We start from the raw sequence: 24,303 nt of genomic DNA on the forward strand, positions 1-24,303 counted from the left end.
GAAAGGCTATACATAAATAAACATTATTATTCTTATTATTTCTCCCTCACCCTCCACCTTGCATTTGCAAATATGGCCCCCTTTCAGCCCTGGGGAGGCAAGGGAGGGGGAGGGTTGAAAGGGGAAGACCTTTGAGCCTTAAAACACACATTTAGCCCCAGCAGACATTCATATCACTCAAGTGCTCTTTGTGAAACAAGCCAGGAGGCCCATCTCCCTGTGCAGGAAAACTACCATTGAACACAATTCCCATTTGACAGACCCTGAGCATCATCAGCAGCAGAAGGGGTCTCTCTGGACAGCAAAGCAGCCGCCCAGCCCACCCTCCCAGTTACGCCGTGTGCGAGTCTATGCTAAGCCATTCATTGGCATCCATGCCATGCCGAGTTCAGCCTGTGCTTTTTAATTCTTTGTCTCTTGCTGGCCAGGGGAATCCTTCATTACTCAATGCAAGTAATCTCTACATTTAATTTCCTCGTTGTGCCAGATACTGACTGGGCAGACCATGGCCCTTAAAAAATAAACTGGTAGGAAGAGTCATGTGCCAGAGTCCTGGGCTTCCACCTCATCCTGGCAAAAGAGGCAGCTGCTCTCCCTTTGAAACGAATGCTTGCAGGAGGCAGAATCAAACCCTTTGCCAGTTCTGAATCAAAAGGGATGAAATCAGGGAGACCAGCAGAGATCTGCTACTGGAGGAAACCAACTTTTAAATGGTGACTGTTCAGCTTGAGCTCCATCACCCTTGAGAGGTAGTCCAGAGCAGCTGGCCGATCATCCTTGCTCCAACCCTTTCGGTTTTCCAAAGAACCATTTACAACTGTGAGCTATGCCCCTTCCCTCAAGGCTGACTTGACATTGAGGCATGCCAGCAATCTGTTCCCATGCAAACCAAAGCAGTGGGCAGGCCTTACAGAAAACCAAGGACAGGAAGAAATGCTGGAAATGTTCACTAAGGGGATCCATTACGATTTCCCTGACCATAAACCCCTGCAAATGCAAAACGTACCCTAAGGCAGGTCGTGGGCTGCTATGAGTCAAAGCATTTCAACCGTAAAGCTGTAAGGAATCTGCAATCCACCGACAAATACAGCAAGAATGTCAAATAGATGGTAGCTGATGACTCAAACTGGACTCATTCAGATTAAGGGTTTGCACTGAGGATGTGGGAGGGAAGGTAAAGAGAAAAGCTGTGCAGCCAACCTTCCTTGTTAGAGCAGCAGCTGAAGGGGGGCTTCAGCTTACCTGGACCCCTGCATCCTTCCACAACTGGCGGGGTCAAGCCTGGCACCAGCGTCCCCAGTGGCACAAAGGGCTTCTACAACTGGGGCAGGGAAAGGGAGGGAAAGGCACTTGCCTTCTCCATTGCAGCAGCACAGCCCCCATGTGCCAGGAGGAGATGCCCCAGGGAAGCTTCATCCCTCACCCCACACTCTTTTCACATAGGACTAGGGCAGCAAAGTCTGCCATGGTTCATTGGGTGCCAGTGGAGAGGTAACTCTGAGGAGCACCTTCTGCAGCACATGCCATGGCAGAGTTTGCCTCATCCGAGCCCCTTCCACGTAAGCCTAAAATGCCACAGACCCATCTGCCATGACTGCCTTTGGCCCCAGTGGAGACTCAAAGGGATGCTGGCTCTCCTTCATCTCACAGTGGCCAGATTCCAAGTCCAGTGTGGTTGTTTAACTGCCGGTGCTTGCCCCACCTCAGAGCTCACTTCTGCCAGGGAGAGGCCTCTGTCTCACTCACCCATCCCTGGGGATGTGGATTTGGAGTCAAGCCTCCTCTCCGCAGCCCTTCAGAAAGTCCACAGGAGGCTTTCTGCCACCGCCAACCCTCCTTGAACAGACTTGTCTTCGTCTCCTCCATCTTCCCATAATTTGGTTAAGCATCCCTGAAGCTGCTGCCTCTGATGATGAAAAAACACAGACTCTTCTGCCAGCCTTACAAAACCTGAGTACAGACATTTTGGCTCACCTGAAGCTCTTTTACTTATGGCAAAAGCCTCTCCAACCCTCCCACCCCCAGCACTCCATCCCTTTTCGGTCACCTGCGGGGAGGGACCAGCCCCCTTCCCTCTCCCTCCCCAACCACACACACACAGCACCTGCCAGGATCACGCGTGGCGGCCCTACGGCTAACCTCCATTCCAAGACCCGTGGCAGGCCTTTTTGGAATGTGGCTTCAGCACAATGTCTCATGTAGCATCACTCGGCGGCAAGCGTACGGTTCTCTTGCAAAGGCCATCCTCGCTTTCTCTCCAAGCACCAGTTGAAGGCCTCTGCCCACCATGCTACCTCTTCCATGCCCTGACGCAGGGCAGAACTACACCATTCTTCCTATGGAAGTTTGTTTCACAGAGAAGGACCCGCTCCCTGTCTCGTCTGGGAAGGTGGCAAACTCTCTTCTCTCCCTGCTGCAACAACACAACAGTCCTTTCTCGACTCCTGCAGGAGGAAGGCAGCGGTGGCAGCAGGACTGTGTCCCTCTGAGTTGGAGGGTGAGCCTAGCTGGCCTTGCGAGAGCAACACCATCAGCCTGCCTGGGAGAGGAAGCCACCGGTTCAGCCAATATGCTCACCTGGTCCACAGCAACTGGACCACAGCAGCAGGGCCAACAAAGGCCAGCAAGGCGGCAAAAGGACCAGCTGGCACAACACTCCTTCCCCCTTTAGCAGTACCTTATGCAGACAACACACTCCAAACAGAGTAGGGGAGACTGTGGCATTAGCCACCATAAAACCACGTCCTTCGTGCCCTCCTTGGATTTCAAATTCTGTTGGTGGAGGGGCCCCCACCTCCAAAATTAGCCAGAGCCCTCATGGTGGTCACAGTCACTAACAACGACCTAAAGTGCCAGACATCAAACGCCAACCATCCAGGTAGGCCTCCCGGAGATCACCATGCTCCCTTCACCTGGGAGGGAAGAGGAACTGGGGGGAGGCCATAATGCAAATTTGGAGCAGGTTGGGGTGGGGGGACATTAACAAGATGGAGGGCCTTAGGAGGACATGGTCTGGCCACCATCTACCCCTCAGTGCTTGTCCGTGGCCATTGTGCTCCCATTGGCCTTAGGCTTCGACTTCGTCTTGAAGGAGAAGCGCTTGATAAGGCGCCGGGAGAAGCTGCCGGACTTTTTCCGGGTGGCCGAACTGGCGCTGGCGTTGGGCAGGTCATCATGGGAGTGGCTGAGTCCAGCTTCCTTCTGTTTGTTTTTCCTCCGGAAGATGAGCTTGGTGCCGCTCTGGAGGAAGTTCACTGCAATGTTAAAGGAAAAAGCGTGAGCACAGTCCTGGCCTCTTCCTTTAGACAAAACTGGGGTTTTTTGGGCTCTTCATCTAGATTAAAGCGAAATGGTGGAACTCTCTCCCACAAGAGGCTGGATTGCTTCCCCCAAAACTCTCCTTTTTCTGGAACCAAAGACCTTTCTTGTTCAGAGAGGCTTTTTGTTGCTGCAAAAAGTGTCTTTCAGTCGTGGGGTCGGGTTCTTTCCCCCACATTCTAAGGTTTTAAATGCTTTCAAATGTCTTTAAATGAGTGCTATTTTTATTAGGATAAGTAATTCAAGACTTTTAAAATATCCTCCTTATTTTATTATTATAATAGTTCGTTTGGGCTGCATTTTGTTTTACCCTACATGGTAGACCACTTTGGGTCTCCTATCAGGGGATATTGTGGGAATATCCTACCATTTATATATCTTTTATTTGTTTGTTTAATTTACATCCCACTTGTCTCCCACCATAGCTCACAGCAGACATTAAGACAAAGTATTGCTGAAACACAAGGATTGTGTAAAAAGGTTTCAAAAAGCACATACAATCTATCCTGTTAAACCAGCACTAATTTAAAACTGTTGAAAAGCACTGAAAATGTAACAATGAGAATAAAAGTACAGTTCTCACACACATATATAAAACAGAGAAGCAAAATAATAAGCAAAGGAGACTTTGTCCAGCCAGGAACCCATCTTGCCAACTTTGTTTTTGTTGTGTGCCTTCAAGTCCTGCCCCAGTCTTACCTTTGTGGTCTTTGAGGCTCCGAGTCTCCAAGGCGCCCATGGAGCCCGTTTCCGATTCCATGTCGTCCACGGAGGCCCTTTCGGAAATGTCTGAGCGCGTGGCCTCGTCCAGGTCCTGGCTGGCCCTCTGGGTGGTGTAAGAGGCCTCTAGCTGATGCTGAGTGGGGTCTGTGAAGCTCTGGGTGTACTCCAACATGCCAGCCAAAATGGAGTCGTCCTGCAGGGTGCCCTCCAGCGACGCAGCGTAGCCGAGGGAGAGGGCCATCTCGTCTTCAGCAATGGGTATCTGAGAGGACGGTCAGCGGAAGGACTGGGTGACCAAAGCCAGGTCTCTGCCATTGGAGGACTAGGCCCACTCTCTCCCTACGTCTTCTGGTCAGTGCCCACCTTTCCTGCCCCACTGTATTCAGGGCAGGGATGGGAATCCTGCACAGGAGGCAGCCCTCCAGGTGATGTTGGGCTGCAAGTCCCAGCCTCCACAGCATTCCACAGCGATGAGGAATGTGGAGACTCTGCAGTCCAACCAAAGTTAATTTTTTTAAGAAAAATAAAATTGCAGCACCAGTTGTTTTAGCTGTATTTTGCTTTAACCTATCTTGTAAGCTACCTTGAAAAAAATGTGATACAGTGTAAATAAATTAAAATTCAATTTAAAAAGAAAACACATTTGGCAGGGCATGTGATTCTCATACTTATGACAGTACTTTCCTGAAAATGGCTGTCAGCTCTCCAGAATCACAGAATGTTAGCTTTGGAAGGGACCCTCAAGGACATCCAGTCCTGCCATGCAGGAATCCACAGCTAAACACTCCTGAAAAATGCCCACCCAACCAAAGATGGAGAGAACTCACTACCCTCCAAGGGAGCCCATATTTTGTTGTCAACCGGTTCTTACAGTAAAAGAGTTCTTCCAAATGTTTAAGTGGAAATCCCTATTCTGGTAAAAACGCCCAGGCAAATAATTGCCAGTCACCTTGGAAACTCCTGAGATGATCAGTGTGCTGCGCTTTGTTGGCGTCTTCTTGACAGGCTTGTTGGTCAAATCTGTCAACTGCCGGATTGCCGTCTCGGCCACAGGGTCCAGGCCATTGGAGACATGGCTGCTTCCTGGACAGGAGAGAGAGGGAAGGAGACAGACAGACTGAGTGGCCCATTGACTTTAATTCATGCAGGAAGATGGGAAAAGACTCTTATGCTGCCAGACCTTTCTGCTTTGTCATCAAGACTGCTGACGTTCCTTCCTTTAAAAGCAAAAGTGGAACTTTTTCTTTGTTATGCTTTTATCCCAACCTCACTAAGGGGCTGATAATCGTCCTCTTGTTGTTATGGACTTCAGCTCCCAGAAGCCCTAGTCCCAGCTATTCAAGGGTCAGGGATTCTGGGAGATGAATTCCAAAACATTTGGAGAACCAAAGGCTGAAGGCCACTGACATAGATGGGTTCTCATACCACCACCATCGCCAGCAATTAGGAGGTAAGGTTGCCCTGAAGGGCAGGTGCCTTCCAGCATCCCTCTTGCATGAGGGTGAGCAGGACGAAGTGCCACCCCAACCCTGCAGCTCTTCTTTTCCCAGCCCAGGAGAGCATTAGCTCTTCTCTGATGACTCACGGCTGCTGGTGGGGGAAACGCTGATAGGGCAGCCATTCTGCGGAAGCATCGTGGTCACCTTCTCCGTCACTTCCACCTTGGATGGAGACCTCGAGGGTGAATCTAGAGTCCAGGGGAAGGGGCACAAGGTCAGTGGGTGCATGGGCATGCGTACCTCCTGAACCCTGGTCCAGGCAAAGACAGGTTGGCTTACCAAGCTTGCAGTCCACCTTGGGCCTGGACTGGATGGTTGTGACTGTGGTGACGATGGTCCCGTCAGGCATGATGGTGCGGTCCATCTCTATCTTTTTGGTGGGAGTGATGCTGGTGCGCAGCGAAGCTGCTGGCTGACTCTCTGGGAGTTCCTGATAGAGCAACTGCCAAGAGGGAGAGACAGAAACCCATCAGATCGACAGAGTCAATATAAAAGCAGCTTAACATTTATGCCAGTTGGACAACTTTCTCAACCTCTACCCCAGAACTGCTTGGCTGACCCACTTACAGCTGCCCTAACCTTCAACCTGTTCTAGCTGATGTTTGGGGGTAAGTGAATGACGAGAACCAGCTGCTCTGGAGATGCCAGAACTGGCTGCGGTGAGATGGACACTGTGGGGCATTGAGGGAGACCCTTGTCTTTCAGATGATTTAATGCTGATGTTCTGGGCTCTTGTTCGTGGCTTTGCATCACCTCACCTCCATTGCTATAGCCGCAGCTGAGGGCAGTTTCTGGAAAGGGCCCGGTTTGAGAGAGTAGACCTGCTGCCCCCAAGGGTCTTTGGGAGGGGAGTTCAGTGGGACGGCAGCAAAACCTAGGAGTACCTCTGCCAGAAAAAAGAGAGAGCGAGAGAGTCATCAATGGGAACATTGTAAGAGGACCCCACCCCAAAGATACCATGCTGGATACCAGGAATAAGCCAAGTTGACTAGGTCTCTCCCATAAACAGCCACATTCCATCCCATTGCAACCCCTTCACTTTACTGCCTTATGCCCCTGCCCTGAAAAAAGCTGCCAAGCCCCAAGATCTGAAGGGCATGAGGTCTAGTGCCTGCAGGGAGTGCCAGCCTCAGATGGGGGTTGCTGGCCACCAACATCAGCCTCAGCATGACCAGCCATCCACTGCCCAGGGGCCAATAAGCCACAGCAAATCAGCCTGGCCAGGGACCCACTGACCTTCCCCAGGGCTGCCTCCATTGCTGTTGCTGCTGCTTTCAAGGATGCTGAGCTTCAGCTCTTTGCTCCAAGGCCCAAAATCCCTGTCCAGGAACAGAGAGAAAATTAGGGAGGTCTCAGACACCCATCAACTGGCTTCCCCATTGTCAAAACTAGGGGGGGGGGGTTTGCAGGCACACAAAGAGGAGCAGGGAAGCTACCATCCCACTCTCTGCACAGCCATCATGTCTGGTGTTGCACGTTACAATAGGCCAGGTGTGATTAGCAATTGGGTGGGAGACCAGCAGGGATCTCCAGGTGGGGCAAGGAAACGATCCTGGCCTCAGCAATGCAGGACAGCTATGGCTGCTAAACAAAGCTGGCAGCAAGATGGATATAACAGAGCATTCAACCCTTACTCAAATGAGAGGAAGACCTTTTATGATCTCCATCTCAGCACCACCATCCCACCCTGGACACATCAAATCTTGTCTGATTTTAGGTCAGGCTTAGAAACCATCCTGCCTGGAGAACTAGTTGGAGGGCTACTGCTGCCATTTAGGGTTGGCAGCACTAGGCTGGGTGGCACCTGCAGAGTCTGACTCAGAGCCAAGGAAGCTTCCTGTGTCCCTCAGTAGCCAGGAGCACCTGTGCAGGTGAGCAGCAGAGAGAAGCCCAGCACTGTCCCCAACGGATGGAAATATTTCAGGGAAAGGCCAAAGACTCTCTGGGTTTTAAGGGGCAGGATAGGGCACACGTGGCCAAGCCAAGGACATTAATTTGCATCGATGAATGCAAATCAGGAAGGGTGCTGCCTTTGACAGCTGCAGCTCCCTCCCCTCCATCACCCCCCATACATACACACTTGGCCCAAAGATGCAAAACCAGCAGCCCCTTACAGAACCAGCTTCTCCGGCCACTCCACCTCAGCTGCAGGGCCTGAGCTGCTGGCCAGCACCGGCTTTGTCCTCTTCTGCTGCTGTGGACTGTCCAGCTCCACCACACAACACAGTTGCCTGCCTCCTGAGAAAGGGGCACAGAGCGAAAGCGGGTTAGCTGGGCCCATGTGGATGGGTGCTACTAATGCTAAACCTTCTGCAGAAACTCCAGCCATCTTCATGGAATTTCAAGCAAGGGGTTTGCCACTGACCACATGCCTCATCATCTTTATTCCTTTATGCACCATCTCTCAGTTATCCTCACAACACTTTATGAGATAGGACATTAGCACTCCCATTTCACAGACAGACAAACTGGGGCCAAGAGATCTGAAAGTCCACCCAGAAGGAAGGGATCTGAATCCATGTCTTCGCATCCAGCCTCAACTTAACTGGATCCTTGTGCACCTCAACCTCATTTCTATTAATTATTTCTAACCATGACAGCGGGGAGTTTATACCACCACCACAATCCCATCTGGACTGATGGAGAGATGCTTTAGTTGAATGGTAATGAGCTGATCATTCATTAACTTTCTGTCTCTATCTTATGCTGTGAAACTATGGGTCCAAACAGACAGGCCAAAATAAAACTGCTTTGGGTCACTTTGGAGGTATGCTGTTTAAATGATAGATGCATCTTAAGAGGCCAGAAGCTGTGCCAAAGCTGAGCTCCAGTCCTTAGAAGCTCTGGCGTGGCTTCTGGCCTCTTAAATGCAGCATTTAAACAGCATACCTCCAAAGTGACCCAAAGCAGTTTTATTTTGGCCTGTCTGTTCAGGCCCTATGAACCAACAAAAGGATTGAAAATCTAAATCTCCAATGTGTAAAGTTTGGTGTGTTTCTCATTTGTTCTGTAAAAAAAGTGGTTATATCCCTTGGGAATCTCCATACAATTAAACAACAGCAGCATCCAAGGGGTCCAGGGCTCCCACTTCCCAGCCTAGAGAGGGTCCCTGTTAACCCAACACAAGGCAGAGGAGGCTTGTTTGGCAAAGAAGGGGGTCAAAAACCATGTTGGACCTTCCTATCCAGAACTGGATGGGCAAGAGCCCCCCCTCCCCACTCATGGAAATTAGTTTCAAGACAAGGTCATGGAGGGGAGGAGAGGAAGAAATGGACATCCCCCATGGGCAAATTGGCCAGATGCCCTTGCCATCCTCCTTTCTTCCCCGTCAACCAGACCTGGAGCCTCTTCGGATCCCAGGTGGAGCCCACAGAGGTTCTGGAGCAGCAGCTTGGGTACCACAGGAGCAGCCGAGCCGGACAGAGACCCCGGGAAGAGCTTGTTACAAGATGACTGTGGAGGAGAAATATGTGGCAGGAAAGCCAGTCAGCAAGCAGGAGGCCAGACACATGGAAATGCATGAATCCTCATCCCATAGGTGCAGCCAGCATGGGAAACTCACATGGTGTGGATCTAGGCTATTTGGAGGACCATATCTCCCTATAGTAGCCCACCTGGACTCCACAGCCTTCAGGGGATGCCCTTCTCTCAATCCCACCACCTTCTCAAGTATGTTTGGTAGGAACACAGGAGAGGGCCTTCCTGGTGGCCTTTCCCAGGCTTTGGAACCCTCTTCAGTGCCTCCGCCCTCCCTGAAAACCCAACATTCACATCACCATTCCCACACATAAGCACACACGTGTCCTCACCAGATTGCCACCCGTGACACAGGCCTTCAGATTGACCATCATGGCCGGCTGGGTGCTGATCAAAGAGTCTTCAATCAGGTCCTTTATAGTGGACTGGTCCACTTTCAAATCATTTTCCTGCATAGAATCATAGAATCAGAGTTGGAAGAGACCGCAAGGGCCATCCAGTCCAACCCCCTGTCATGCAGGAAATCCAAGTCAAAGCATCCCTGACAGATGGCCATCTGGCCTCCGTTTGAAGACCTCCAAGGAGGGAGACTCCATTATACTCCGAGGAAGTTTGTTCCACTGTCGAATAGCCCTTACTGTCAGGAAGTTCCTCCTAATATTGAGGTGGAATCTCTTCTCCTGGAGCTTGCATCCATTGCTCCGGGTCCTAGTCTCTGGAGCAGCAGAAAACAAGCTTGCTCCCTCCTCAATATGACATCCCTTCAAATATTTAATCAGGGCTATCATATCACCTCTTAACCTTCTTTTCTCCAGGCTAAACATCCCCAGCTCCCTAAGGCATTCCTCATAGGGCATGGTTTCCAGACCTTTCACCATTTTAGTCGCCCTCCACGCTCCAGTTTCTCAATGTCTTTTTTTAATTGTGGTGCCCAAAACTGGACACAATATTCCAGGGGGGGCCTGACCAGAACAGAATATAGTGGCACTATTACTTCCCTTGATCTAGACCAGGGGTCAGCAACCCTTGTTCTTGCCGCCGCCGCCGCCGCCGCTTAGGGATGGCATATCCCTAATGTGGAGTGAGAGGCCTGGGGCCACAAGGGCCGTGGGGGAGCCCGCGGAGGTGGCAGGCCACTTCCGTGGGCTCCTTCTCGGCCCATGCAGTCCCAGGCCTCCCTCCAGAGAGAGAGGCCTGGGGCCGCAAGGGCCGTGGAGGAGCCCAGGAGGCGGCCTGCCCAAGCCCTTCCCTTCGGCCGAAAGGGCCCCTTGGAGCCCTTTCGGCCGAAAGGAAGGGCCTGGGACGGGTGCCCAAGCCCTTCCCTTCGGCTTCCCTCCCCTTTGGCCGAAAAGGCCCCTTGGAGCCCTTTTGGCCGAAAGGAAGAGCCAAAGGGAAGGGCCTGGGACGGGTGCCCAAGCCCTTCCCTTTGGCCAAAAGCTCCGCCCCTGGCATGTGGTTCCACCCCCGGAGGGTGGAAGCTCCCCCCCTGGCTTCGGCCCCCCAGTTGTCTGAGGGACAGCAACCCGGCCCCCGGCTCAAAAAGGTTGCCTACCCCGATCTAGACACTATACTTCTATTGATGCAGCCTAAAATTGCATTGGCCTTGTTAGCTGCTGCATCGCACTGTTGACTCATGTTCAACTTGTGGTCTACTTGGACTCCTAGATCCCTTTCACATGTTGTCTCCTTAAGCCAGGTGTCCTCCATAATCCTATATCTGTGCATTTCATTTTTTCGCCCTAAGTGCAGTACCTTACATTTCTCCCTGTTGAAGTTCATTTTGGTAGCTGTGGCCCAGCTTTCTAGTCTATTCAGGTCATTTTGAATTTTGATCCTGTCCTCTGGAGTATTAGCTATTCCTCCTAATTTGGTGTCATCTGCAAATTTGATAAGTATTCCCCCAATTTTTTCCTCCAAGTCATTGATAAAGATGTTGAACAGTACTGGGCCCAGGACAGAGCCCTGTGGGACCCCACTGGTCACTTCTCTCCAGGATGAAAAGGTGCCATTGTTGAGCACCCTCTGGGTTCATCCGGTCAACCAATTACAAATCCATGTAACAGTTGCCTTGTCTAGCCCACATTTTACAAGCTTGTTTGCAAGAATGTCATGGGGAACTTTGTTAAAGGCCTTATTGAAATCAAAATATACTATATCCACAGCATTCCCTTCATCTAACAAGCTGGTAACTTTATCAAAGAACGAGATAAGATTTGTCTGGCATGACACAGAGCACCACCGACATGAAGAGCAAGTCAAAACAGAAGAGAACCATAGGTAGGGTAGGGGATTGTTCGGTGGCAGCTTAAAAAGCTCTCTAACCTTCACCCCACCCTATCCCAAAGGAAATGTGTGGCTTTGCCAATGCTTCCCCCAAATGAGCCCCAAATGTGTGCTAGATGCTGCTCCACGCAGTGCAAGACAGGTGCACACAGTGCAAGACAGGGGACCCCGGGTGGAGCCGTTCTAGATCCCCCGCGCAAGCCAAATATTGCACATGCTCAAGCCCCATTCAAGTGAACGGGGCTCGTGCATGCGGCGGCGTGGCGGCGTGGTGGCCACAGGCATGCACCCCTTTAATCCGAATGGGACGCGCTGCCCCTTGCACGGCTTTTACCATATGCCAAAAGTCGCATATAGCATGCCCGCATATGACGCGGGCACACTGTACAATAAAATTAATTTTAAAATATTTGAGGTTTAAAACATTAAAAAGAGCTTTGACAATCTCGAAGCATATTAAACTATGTAACAGTTTAAGACACGTCAAAATGGTGCAAACTATTTTTTGTACAAAACTGGAGATCCCAAAGGCTTTAATAAACATTGTCAAAGCACATGAGACAACACTTTTCACAATGTGCAAATGTCTTGCAAGACAGACGCACAGTTTTTGCTCCATTCGAGACCAGTACCAAGCGAGGCAAATAATAAATAATAAACTTTATTCTTATAGCCCGCCTTTCTGCTGCAGAAATCAAGGCGGCTTACATTACTAGAATATATTGGAATAATACATACTCAATAAATAAATTTATTTATTGTCAAAGCCATTTGGTCTCACTTTTTCCAGCCAACCTGGACTGGGAGGACTATTGGTGCACCGGCTAGAGCCCAACTATGCGTGCCAAAGCCAGGCCTGTTGGGAAGAAACCCCAGACACAAAAGAAGCCCCCCAACCCAAAACCTGCTCCATCAGAATGGCAAAAGTGCTGGGGAAGGTGGGTCAGCAGCATCTCCTAACTATGCTACTGGGGTCCAGACTATCCAAAGGATCATATCTCCCTTTATGAGTCCATTAAGGCTCTGAGATGTTCCAGAGGGGCCCTTCTCTCTGCCCCACCAACTGCTCAAGCTCCTTTGGTGGTGAGACAACACGGCCTTCCTGGTGGCTGCTCCCAGGCTTTGGAACTCCCTCCCCAGAGAAGCTGGGATGGCTCCATCCCTTCCTTGCACTTCTGGCATGTTGAACATTGAGCCACTAGGCTTTGAGAAACTGAATGGGATGGGGTTTTAATGATGTGCTGCCCTGTTTTATGATTTCTATATTCATCACTTCTTTAACCAGCTTCAAAACGGAGTTGAAAACCAACCTTCCCAGGCATTGCATAATTGTCACTTGCTTTTTGTTGTTCTTTTGTTGTCTGTTTTATCGAATCATTTCCTGTATTGCTATGTATTTTATATGTATTATCCTACTTGAGAGTATGTATTTTCCCTGGAAACGGATTAACCATCCATTATGAAGCCAAGCCCTCCCTCCAGTCCATCTGCCTTGGTCCAGACCTTGGAGGTAGAGAGGAACTGCTGGACCTCTTACCCTTTCCCTCCACCACTCCCTTCTCCTTCTGTGTCATGTCTTTTTAGATTGTAAGCCCGAGGGCAGGGAACTGTCTAAATAAAAAGATTGCATGTACAGCGCTGTGTAAATTTACAGCGCTTCATAAATAAAGGTTAATAATAATAATAATAATCATTTTAATGAATGTCAATCTTTATAAATTATTCAGTTGTTTTAAAAATAACCTCTATATTTATGTTTTTACTGACGTCTGTGTATGGTTTTTTTAAAAAAAATCAGCATTGTTTTTAAATCTGCTGTAAGCCACCTTGAGTCCCGTTATTGGTAGAAAGGTAGGATTTCAATGAATATCATAATTATCATCATCATCATCTCCCCAACTCCCCACAGCTGCTGGGGGTGACCTGCCAAGATCCCTGCTTGCTCACTTCATGCAACTGGAGCCTTGGGACCACGGAGAGGTTCAGGCCCGGCCTGCCTTTGAACGCCCAGGAGACCAGAAGCCCCTCGTCCTGAATTTCCTCCAGACGGATCTCCAGCTGCCTCAGGAAGAAGAAAAAACAACAATGGAAGAGATCCAGTGTTAGTTGGAATCACAAAGGCAGTTCTCCCCCATCTCTCTTGTACCAAACTATAGGCTGCCCAAAGCCAGCTAAAATAATCCAATCAAAGCGCATTAAGGCACGGCGAAAGGCCCAGGCCTGACAAGGCCAGATAGCCAGCGGCATGCTGCCTACAGAAGGCAGGTCTAGAAATGGATGCAGTGATCCTCAGCATCATCTGAATCTCAGAAAGCCCAGGACAAACTCTGCTGCTGGGGGAAATGAAGCTGGGGGCAGAAGGGAGGGACGGAGGGAAGGAAGATTTCCCATCCCATAAACTTTCCCCCTTCGCCATTACCTGGGCCTGCAGCACAGCCAAAGTGACCTGGTAGGTATCCATGGAAACGGCAGCCGGACTCTGCTGAGTGACCAAGACGGGAAACTGCACGGCATCAGCAGAGAGTTGGCACTGCAACAACTGGACGCAGGGAGACAGAGAGAGTGAGTCATGGCACCCAGCTAGAGGGGCAAACCCAAGGCACACAAACAGCAACATGCAGCAACAGGGAACAGGAAGGAAAGAGCTTGTGGGATGCTGGAAGAAGCGTCTCCCTTCTCCTCCTCTTAGGACCAAAGGGAGCCAACAAGACAGATGCCCCACTCATCAGTTCTTCATCTGCAGGAGGAAAGTGATACAGACAGCCACCCACAGTGGTGGTGCTTTGAAACGGTCAGTTTCCAGAAAACAAGGCAAAAACGACAAAAATATGGCACATATTGGGAGGAAAGGTTGCTAGTTTGTCACATCAGTTCCTTTGTAAAAGCACTGTATAAAATGACTTTGGCATGCTCCATAAAGGACCTGATGCTCTGCAATTCTAGAGGCAGAAGGGTCCACTCTCTCTCTTTCTCTCTCTCACACACACACATACTCCAATGTCACAATTTAGACCCTCTTCCTGTGGTCATTTGTAAAGGTTTAGCATTGAAGGAGATGGGTTTGCCCAGCTCTGTCATGACCGTTTTCTCTGGCACCCTGTATCTCTCCTTGGACCAAATGGCCCTAATGACTCCTAACTCTCCATGCAGATTCATAACTCTCCCTCCTTCCCTCTTCTCTTCCAGGTCTCCCCTGCTTTGGGACAAACACTCTGCTGCCATGCAGAGCTTTGGAAGAAGTCCTGTGACTTCATGGGTTTCTGTAAACCCTGCACAAAACATTTCCATGGTCTGCCGCCAATATGCCTTTTGCGCCTGCTGACACTCTCCGGGTGGTTCTCCTTCTGCTTGCTGCCCTGAGTCTGGGCCCTGGACTTCCCCAGGTTACAGCTTTAACTTCCTGCCTTCTGCAATGGGTGACTCTCTTTAACCAAAGGCCCACTGCCTTGATCTGGCACAGAATCACCACAGCGATAACACCATAAAACGCAATGCATCTTTGATCAGTCCGCAGGGCACCCCATGGGACCTGCTTCCACTGGCTCTTCTCTGATGGCTATGAGCTTCCAGCAGCTTTTCCCTGCTGACTCGCGCCAACATGCCATGCTACAGAGGAGACAAAACCCCAGGAACCTCACCTCCAAGCCAGGACCAGGAAGGGTGGAAAAAGGCTGACTCCTCTGTGCATGTGTAGAGTGCCCTCCCCGTGGCTCACCCTCAGATGCCAGGCATTAGGGGAAGGGTGTCTGTGAGTTCAAATTTGGGAGGTGGCTCTGGTACTGAGACCTTTCCAAAAGTTTCCTATGGGATTTTCTTGGCCCAGCTACATCAGTCACCATCATTTGCCAAACTGTAGCCCAGAAACCTTCATGCTGGGGGTGGGGGGTGAAGCAGAGAAGGTTAAGGGCTTCTCCCAGGAAGCAGAGAAGGCTGCTGAGGCCATCAAAGAAACCCTTCCATGGCAACCAAAGAAGGAGAGACCCACTGCAGATGTTGTTCAAGGCTGTTGCAGATGTGAGAGGGCTGCTGAAGGAGTGGGGTGTGATCCAGGAGAAGGTGCAGCTGGGACTCTCTACCAAGCCCTGTTCAACCACATAGTTTTGGGGGCCAGCTTGGTTCCAAAGGGTTGGCCAATGCATTCCAGTCAGCCTGTCTGGTTGTCTGTCTCCAGCCCTGACTTCATGGTCACCTCTGATCACGTTTGACCCAGTAGCCAGATCCTGGCAGAGAGCCACTGGACCGATTGCTATGGTCCATTCCAGAGGGTCATGGACCCAGGTGGGGTCCTGGCATCTCTTGGGGTGTTTGCTTTAGTTGGACTCCCTCTCTGTGCAATTCTCACACATCTGGAACAGCCACTTGACTCTTCTCAAGCTGAATTTTAAACAAAACCTCAGGGCAGGGCTGTTCCAATCCAACATGAATTAAGCTGGTGGATTGAATAATTTTATTTTATCTTAATTGCTGCTGTTCTTCAATATAAACCAAGATATAGTACTGTATGGTTTTAGTTTTTGCTGTATGTTTATTAAAATTAGAAACCATTCTGTGGTGACCTTTGACCTTGACACACAGTATAATAATATCCTACTAAAAAGGGAGCAGGATGGTGCCCATTCATGCCATGAAAAGAGCAAGATGCCAGGCAGAGCCAGGGTGTGACCACTCACCATGCCTCGCTCCGACCGGTCAGTGCAGGCCACATGGCTCACTGTTACAGCGGGAAGTTGCTGAGGGCTCTCCTCAAACGTAATCTGGATGGAGCTCTGGGAAAAGATGAGAACCTCATTAGCCCCCCCAAAAAACAAGGAAACCCCAAGAACAGTCGATGCCAGGTGATGAAGGGGCAGATGGATTCTATGATTCTATGAGATCCCTGTGAGGGTCAGAGCAAGGCTGCCCCACTACACCACTTGGATTCAGAGAACCTGTCTTCAAAAATTCCCTGAATAAAGAGTGGGAATTGTGCAGCCCCTGCCAAATGTTGTTGCACTGCAACTCCCAGCATGCCTCATCATAGGTTAGGCTGATGAGAACTGCAGTGGCACAACATCTGAAGCAGTGTGAATGGTGTACCCCTAGAGCTCTGGTTGGATTGCAGTTCCCAGCATTCCTCACCCTTGGCTGTGCTGGCGCCCAAGCATAATTGGACTGTGTCACACTGTTCCCTATTCTGGACGTTGGCAATGAAGCTATATCCACCTGTTGAATTTCTAGTCGACATGCAACACACACACACACACACACACACACACACACCTGCCCTTGGGAACAGTGAGCCCTGCTCCTAGATTATTCTTACAAAAGCCCTGCAGGAGCTGCCTGCTTAGAAGAGGAATTGAATGCCGAGCCCAGCAGGAGAGATCTGCGAGGGAAAAGGTGGAGGCGGAAGGAGGCTGCACAAACAGCAGGGAGAAGGCCTTTTGGTTTGCCCCCTCCCATTTGCACAGCTTTATTTGCCATTCCAGAAGCAGCCCTCCCCCCCCCAGATCTATTCAGCTCTCTCCGTCCGTAGGCTGGTCCAGGCAGGCAGGCAGGCAGGCAGGCTGGTTCCACAAAGGCAGGGTTGCCATGGGACCCTGTAGCTGGAATGCCACCTTGCATGTGGCAGCAGAGGCTGAAGTGCAGCCGGAAGGCAGCCAGGCCAAAGGCATCCACCTCTGCCCTCGGCAGGCAGGGCCTTCCCCACCCCATTCCCAGCCACAGTGCAAGGCTCCCAGCCAGGGCTGGCTAGCTGCCTGGCTGCTCCTGTTGCTTTCTCAGAAGACAGGGCTCCCCCTTCTGCTGGGAGCCACTGAAGAACTGGGAGATGCAGTCCAGCATTTGTGTTGGGCCACAATTCTCACCCCAGAGGCAAATGCAGGCAATATCCCCACCTCTCGGAGGCCCAGCGTTCACCTCTTCCAGAAAACAGAGAGCCCTGGGAGAGATCCCAGCAGCAACAAAAAGGTGGAAGCGGAAGGAGATGGCCCTGTGTTCCATGACCCCAAGGCACTCTTGGAGAAAAGCTCATCAGCCTGCTGTCTAAAACCAAGATGGAGCTGCAGAGCCCAGCCTGGAGCTAAACAGGTTTGGCCGGTCAAGCACCAGAATGGCCACTCCGGAAGAGCATCTGCGTCCATCTCTTAACACCTCCCCTCCCCCCACAATCTTGTGCTCTTGAATTGAAGATGTCGGGAACAGAACCCAGGGCCTTCTGCAAGCAAAGCCAGTGCTTTGCCACTTCAGGTCCAACAGCTCCCACAGGAACACAGAGCGTGACCTCCAAGCCACCTGCCTCCAGCCACAAGGGACAAGGCCAAACAACAATTGCCCGCACAAGTCCAGCGGGTCAGAATTGGGCTTTCCATTGGACCATCTTCTCTGTTAGCCACCCTGGGCTTTTTATGAAGAAGTGCAGAATACTCAATGCATAAATACATACTGTATTAATAAATAAAAGGATAAGAAGAATGGTCTGAATAGAACTTGACATAGAAGGCAGGCAGAAAATGAAATGCACCATACGTAGGATATGTGAAACACCCACATTGCTTCTGACTGGCACTTTAAAGCCAAGAAAAATAAGAGATTATGGCAAATTATGAGGCTGTCTTGGATTGATGTAGCAAGAAAGCCCACTCCTGACCAGAAGAAAAGCCAAGACCTAGTAGTTAGGTTTCCTTTATCATACATGTCTGCAAATGTAGTGACGCAGGGTTTCCTGCAAGCTGGGGAAGAGAAGGTCCTGCCATCTGCCAAGAATAGTCAGAAGATACAAAACTGCCAGTACAGAAGTCCCCAAAGGAAGGGCTATCCTGGCTGGGCAGCAATAGTGCTCAACCCATTGAAATCTGGAGGGGAATAAACCTAGAGAAGATTGATGGGGCTGTCTTTTGGGACAGAGGATGCCCAAGGCCTTTGCCCCAGAACAGACCTTGTCCAGTGCTTCTTGGGGAGAAGGAGGGGGAAATGGCCAAGGGAAAGGCACTGTCTATTAAGCCAGAAAACGACGATGCACAGAAATGCAAAGGGGAAAAGAGGAAGGAAAGAGAGGAGTCTACCCACCAGACACACGTCTTTGATAGCTGAAGGTACCTATAAAGCACTGCTGTTTTCCAGGACCCTGCTGTCACAAAACCAAAGGAGTGTGTTCATCTCTCTCTCACACACCCCACCCCCCTTTCATATCCCAGTTTTTGGGTCTTAGAAGACAGGCTTCTCCGCAATTCAGATTGCTAAAAGGGAAAACTGTGACATCAAAAGGAGCTAAAAATAATCTCCTGTCCAGAGGGGAGGTGAGATCAGTTGCTTTCCCCCCAAAATTAAAAAACTAAAAACTAAAAAGCCATCCCAGAGTCCTCCTGAGCTTTCAGAGGGAGAGAAGCCAGTTTCACCCCTGGCTGCGAAGAGAAGGATCCGACCTTAAGCCCATCCCGGTCCTCAGATAAAAAAAGGTCACTGCTGTCCCCAACAGAAAGTCCCTGGGGATTAGGGATGTGGGGGGGGGGGCAGCCAAAGCCTCTTACCAAGGAAGTGGCTCGGATGGATGGCCCACAGGAGAAGCCACCAAAGCTCCCGCTTAAGGAATATTTCACTTCAGCCCAAATTCACTTAGCTTAAACCAGAGGGTTTAGCAGCTCACACAGATGCAGTTGCTAAGCAGAGCGCAGTTTCTGTTTCCTGAAGACAAACTTGACTTTTGTAATTGAAAGGATTCATATTATTATGGTGATGGGAGAGCAAGCACAGGCAACCTCAGATGCAGTCAAATAAAAAGCCCCAAACAAACCAAGTGCCAAAGGCAAGTGACCAGCCTAACTACTAAAAAATAGTGGGATGGAGCCTGCAGTAGCGGGAGGGCCATCCAGAGCATCCCGATGGGCCACACACACACACACACACACACACACATCATCTTAATGGGTAGCCTCCTTAGGAGGCCATGAGCAAAACAGTCCAGACTCTGGAAGCAACCTCCAAAACCAGGAGCATCTTTTTCCATCTTGAAAAGCTGGAGCTGTTGTACCTGGTCAGCCTGGTGAAGAAAGGGGGGAAGGAAGGAAGGAAGGCGGCCCATTCCCGAGAGAAGAGCTAGCCAGCAGACAAAAGCAGCCTGGGGTGACCGCATGCACTGGATTCCCCCCATGGCACCACTACCTCCAGATGTTGCTAGACTGCATCTCCTATCAGCCCCAAAAGCCACTATAGGGAAAGGTGAGAAGGAATACTGGGAGCTGCAGTCCAACCCTTTTGCAGCAACAGCCCTCCAGTCGTACAGCCGTCCAGGTTTTGTTGGATTGCAACCTCCAGCATCCCTCAGTTGCCCTTCAACAGCACGCTTTCCTCCAGCCCTCCTCCCCTAAAGAAAAAGGGCCCTGGCCATCTCAGGGGCCACAAAACTGACCACTTGGAGAATGATGAATAAAGGCTGGGCAGGCTCCTGCCCTGTTTTCATACTGATCAGGTGAGAGCTTGCAAATGTGTTTAGGTTTCCACCCTGAAACTGCAAAGGTCAGTCTGGCTGGGTGTGATTTAAAATTCTGGTAAGGAAGGAACTCCCTTCCAGAGGGCAGCCTCCTTTGCCCTCTTGCAAGGAAAGGGAGCAGTGGCTTCACCCAGGAATGACTCCGCTGGAAAGAGAACTATGGGAGTGGGATGAGGGGGGCTTCCAAGCCCTTTTGTTCCCTTTAGTGCAAGGGGCAGAACATGGCCGTGATGTTGCACACGCACACATCTCCAGAAGGAAGGCATGGTTTCCCACCCCATCTGTGCAGGGCAGGGAGCAAAAATGGACCCATACCTATGACAGAACATCCTTTAAAAAGGATGCAGATGAAATGAAATGCATTCAGAGGAGGAAGGTGACAAAGCTACTCAAAGAAAGCAGAGTTAACAAGGAAAATGGCAGTCAGGGGATGAGGTGTTTGAAGATGGAATCAGCTACCCTGAGCAAGAGGGGTGTCTCTTCCAGTCTCTCTTAAAGCAAGGGTTGGCAAGTGTGGCACAGGAATGGGGAGGGACTACAGCTCCCATGGTGCATCATCTCTGGAGCTATGCTGGCTAGGGACCTTTCCACACAGGGCACAGAAGTAGCGCCAGTTCGCATTGGCCGATACGTATTCGCATCATATCGCATCGTTCATTCACACTTGCGCTCTCTGAATACACTTTGCCGATTTGTATTCACGTCATATCGCATCGTTCATTCACACCTGGGTGGCCTTCCGAATCGAGGTTTTGCAAATCGGCCAGTGCGTATTCAGGCAAAGTGAGGCAAGTGCAGATTGGATAACCACACCAGCCCAATACAATGTGTATTGGCCAATGCGCATCGGCAGCTTTGTGCATGCTCTGTGGGGCTCTGAACGGGGGCAACATTTTTAACTTCCGGGGTGAAGAATGAGGTGACTGTTTAGCACGTAATATCGCGAGAATTGCTGCCTTTAGCAACTTACGAAAGGGGTATGCACCATCTGTGTGTGTGTGTGTGTGTGTATATGCACACACATAAATACATACATACATACATACATACTTATATATATATATACACACATAGTGGTACAGCCAAAGGTGAGATGCCTTTTTTATGTGTACACACACATTTGTCTGTATGAGTGTTTATACACACACACACACACACACACACACACACAAACACAGTGCCACAGCCAAAAGTGTGATGCCGTATTTATATGTGTACACACACAGCTGTCTCTGTGTGTGTGTGTGTATACATATACATACATACACACACACACACACACACATATATATACACACACACACACAAACTGTGGAGCAGCCGAAAGTGTAATGCTGTATGTATATGCTTACACACACATCTTTGTGTGTGTGTGTATATATATATATATATATACACACATACACATATATACACACATATACATCCCCCCCCCCCGGACACAAAAGGTTTCTGCTTTATCTCGTTCAGTGGAAAAATCGCTCCCCAGCCCCGGCGGTTGTCCTGAAAGGGGAAAGGGCCAATGGAAGGAGATGGGGGAAATTCCAGCGCAGCATCATGGGAGATTTGTAACCCGGTGGTCTTCAGGAGAACCAGCGGATTGGATGTACACACCAGCCAAAGCAGCAGAGGTTTCGCACTGGCCATCAATACAGATCCCGCTGATCCACTAATTTTGCGCACTCGCAAAACGGAGGAGCTGGCTGCCTTCAGTTCGGAACCCCGCCGTGAATACGCATTGGCCAAAGCGTATTCACGTTATATCGCATTGGTCAATACGTATTCTGAGCTCACAGGTGTGAAACACCAATGCAATATAACGCGAATACGCATCGACTAATGCGAACTGACCCTGCTTCTGTGCCCTGTGTGGAAAGGTCCTAGGGCTGTTGGTACTTTCCATTCAGCCACATCTGGAGGGGTGCAGTTGCCCTCCAGTTGTTGGTTGCCCCAAAGCCCCCTGACAAGAGTCAGGAGAGAGCCCACTGCTTCTGAAGGTTTCCGCAGGACGCCTTTGGCAGGAAGGATCCCAAGTCCACCAAGGGTCTCCCATCCAGTCTGCCTGAGAGAGCTTTTCCCCCTGTGGACTCCTGTGCCCCAGTATACCCACTACCCAGCCTGATGAGTGACTGGCTTAGGCTCCATCTTGCTCCCCAGCCTGGTATTTGGGTCAGAAAGGAGATCTCACTAAACCTTAGGAAGAACTTAAGGGTTGATTGACATTGGTATGGACTGCCTTGGAGGATGGTGGACTCCCCTCCTTTGGAAGTCTTTAAACAGGGCTTGGATGAGCATCTCTCAGGGGAAACTTTAGTAAGCAGAAGATGAGAGGGAAGCGCACAATGCTTTTTTTTTTTTTGGGGGGGGGGGAAGGCTTAAAAGAGGACCTTGAGAGCAGAGCAGGGAGAAACAGCAAAGCCTGCTCCTCCAGCAATTGCTGCCTCCAGAGGTGCTTTTCACCAAGAAAGGGCCAGGCCAGGCCAGGCCTTGGTCTTTCCAAACACAGGAGGGGTGCTTTCGCCCAGGGAGGGGTCAGCCATGCTTCTCTGCAGAAGAGGAGGAGGAGGAGGCAGGCTGCCAAGTGCTCGGCCAGGCTGTGCTCCTCGGATGGAAGGAAGGGCTGGGAAACCTTCTGGGGGCGTCATTTGGGGGCAGCTGCCCAGAAAGGACCCCAGTTTCCCCATGAGAAACTCTGTGCAATTGCACTGTTTTAAATGTCTGCTGTAAGTGGACTGTGGCTCTGGAGACCAGGGTTCAAGTCCCAGTTCAGCTATAGGAACCCACTGGGTGGCCTTGGGCAAGTCACATGCTCTCAGCCTCAGAGGAGGGCAATGGCAAACCCCACCTGATCTGGACCCTTTTAGCAAGTGTGTCACCAGCCCAGCAACGGTGGCACAGACGATAAAGCGAAATAAAGAGACCAAACAGAACAGGCAGTGGCACAAAAAGCTCCTTGTCCACCCTGAAAGTGCAGAGAGACCAGCAGCTGGACCCCAGGGCCACCCAAGGCCTCAGCCCCCTCTGAGTCTGGCTGCAGGAGACCCACAGAAGCCATTGCATTTCTCTCTACCTTTACACACCACCCAGCAACTCTTATTATGATTATGTATTGTATTTAAATAATAATAATAATAATAATAATAATAATGGTATTTATTTGTACCCCACCCAATCCATGAGGAATCTGGGCAGCTAACAACCATGGAAGTACAATAAAAAATACAATAAAAACGAACGAATCTGGAGTAGCCACACTGGCCAAGAGGAGAGGATCCTGCCTGCAAAAGATATCTCCCCATTATATATCATCATTATTATTATTAGACTTTATTTCTATAGCCTTGTAGAGTTACTCAGCACTGTACATGCAACCAATAAAGATGAAACCTGCCAATGGCCTGCGTTGCCCAATAGACCATCTTTACTAAGGACTGAAACAACACAAATGCAGGCATCTAACATCTCCAGTGGCTTTTGGTTTGTAATCCCTTTGCCTGATGATGATGATGATGAAGAAGAAGCTCATGGAGCTTCGAAAGCTTGCAACAAGTCTCTTGTGCATTTCGGGTGGCCAATAAAGGTCTCCCTGAGGCTGGGTTTTGGTTTGTATTCATACCCTACTTTTTAAACCAATCGTTCCCCGGGCATTTCTAGCCCAGCCCTTGGAAAGCGCCTGAAAAGTGGACTAGAACTGCCCTTGCTCTTCTTGCCAGCCACCCAGGGCCTGGAAACACTCGTTTTAAAACTGCCCCCAAGCAAGCCGTGCTTTTGCCATTTGCGAAAAGGGCTGTTCGACAAAGGAACAGACTCTTCCTTGGAGATGTTGGTGGGGCCTCCTTCTTTGGAGGCTGGATGGCCATCTCTCTGTCAATGGGCTGCTTTGACGGAGAGTTCCTGCATGGCAGAAGGAGGGGCTGGGTCCTCCAAGGACCCCCTTTTACTCTAGCTCCGGATGCCAAGGGTTTTGGGGCCCACCAGGCACCGATGCCCTGGGCCTGCCGTGTTTGGGGGCGGGCGCCAGGGGCCAGGCGAGGCAGCCGGGGGCGTCCCCTTGGAGAGCCTCCCCGCCTGCGGCCTGCCTTGGGCTGCCTTGGCCCCTGAGGAGCGCCTGCAGAGGGCCTGCTGCTGTTGCTGCTGCTGCTGCTGCTTACCCCGCGGCGGAGGGCCTGGAGGTTGAGGGCGCGGAGCCAGGCGCGGTGCCACTTCTCCCGGAAGGCGCGGAAGGCGAAGAGCGAGGCCAGCAGGGCCGCGGGGCCCGAGGCGGGCGGCGAGGACGGGGCCCCCGGAGGGAGCAGCCGCAGGAGCAGCCGCAGGAGCAGCGGCCCCCGCCGCCGGGGAGCAGCCCTGGCCCACAGGCCCCGCGCCACCTGCGCCAGCCACGCCGCCACCGTCAGCAGCGAGGCCGCGAAGAGCACCACCAGCGCCCCCCAGCCCCAGCCCCAGCCCCAGCCCCAGCCCGGCCCCGCGGAGGGACCCCCGGCGCCCATCGCCCGGAGCGGCGGGGCTCCTCACCGGGAGAGCATGGCCCTGCCTCCG

At 50.9% G+C, this 24,303-nt stretch overlaps 1 protein-coding gene across 1 annotated transcript; it reads right to left on the reverse strand.

The window, feature by feature from the left end:
- Positions 1-24,254, reverse strand: LOC149307039 (phospholipid transfer protein C2CD2L-like). The gene is made up of 14 exons (XM_089538250.1): positions 23,919-24,254; positions 15,971-16,066; positions 13,720-13,839; positions 13,248-13,358; positions 9,350-9,466; positions 8,879-8,993; positions 7,655-7,778; positions 6,777-6,859; positions 6,299-6,426; positions 5,820-5,982; positions 5,627-5,728; positions 4,991-5,124; positions 4,018-4,303; positions 1-3,254 (listed from the first exon to the last, which is right to left on the reverse strand). Exons 1-14 carry the CDS (start codon positions 24,252-24,254, stop codon positions 3,031-3,033), a joined length of 2,139 nt encoding a protein of 712 aa, XP_089394376.1. The 3' UTR covers positions 1-3,030.
- Positions 24,255-24,303: the final 49 nt, after the last annotated feature.

This window comes from Sceloporus occidentalis, unplaced genomic scaffold (assembly GCF_023333645.1).
Source record: "Sceloporus occidentalis isolate IW3139 unplaced genomic scaffold, rSceOcc1.0.p SCAF_9, whole genome shotgun sequence".
NCBI classification, from domain to species: domain Eukaryota; kingdom Metazoa; phylum Chordata; class Lepidosauria; order Squamata; family Phrynosomatidae; genus Sceloporus; species Sceloporus occidentalis.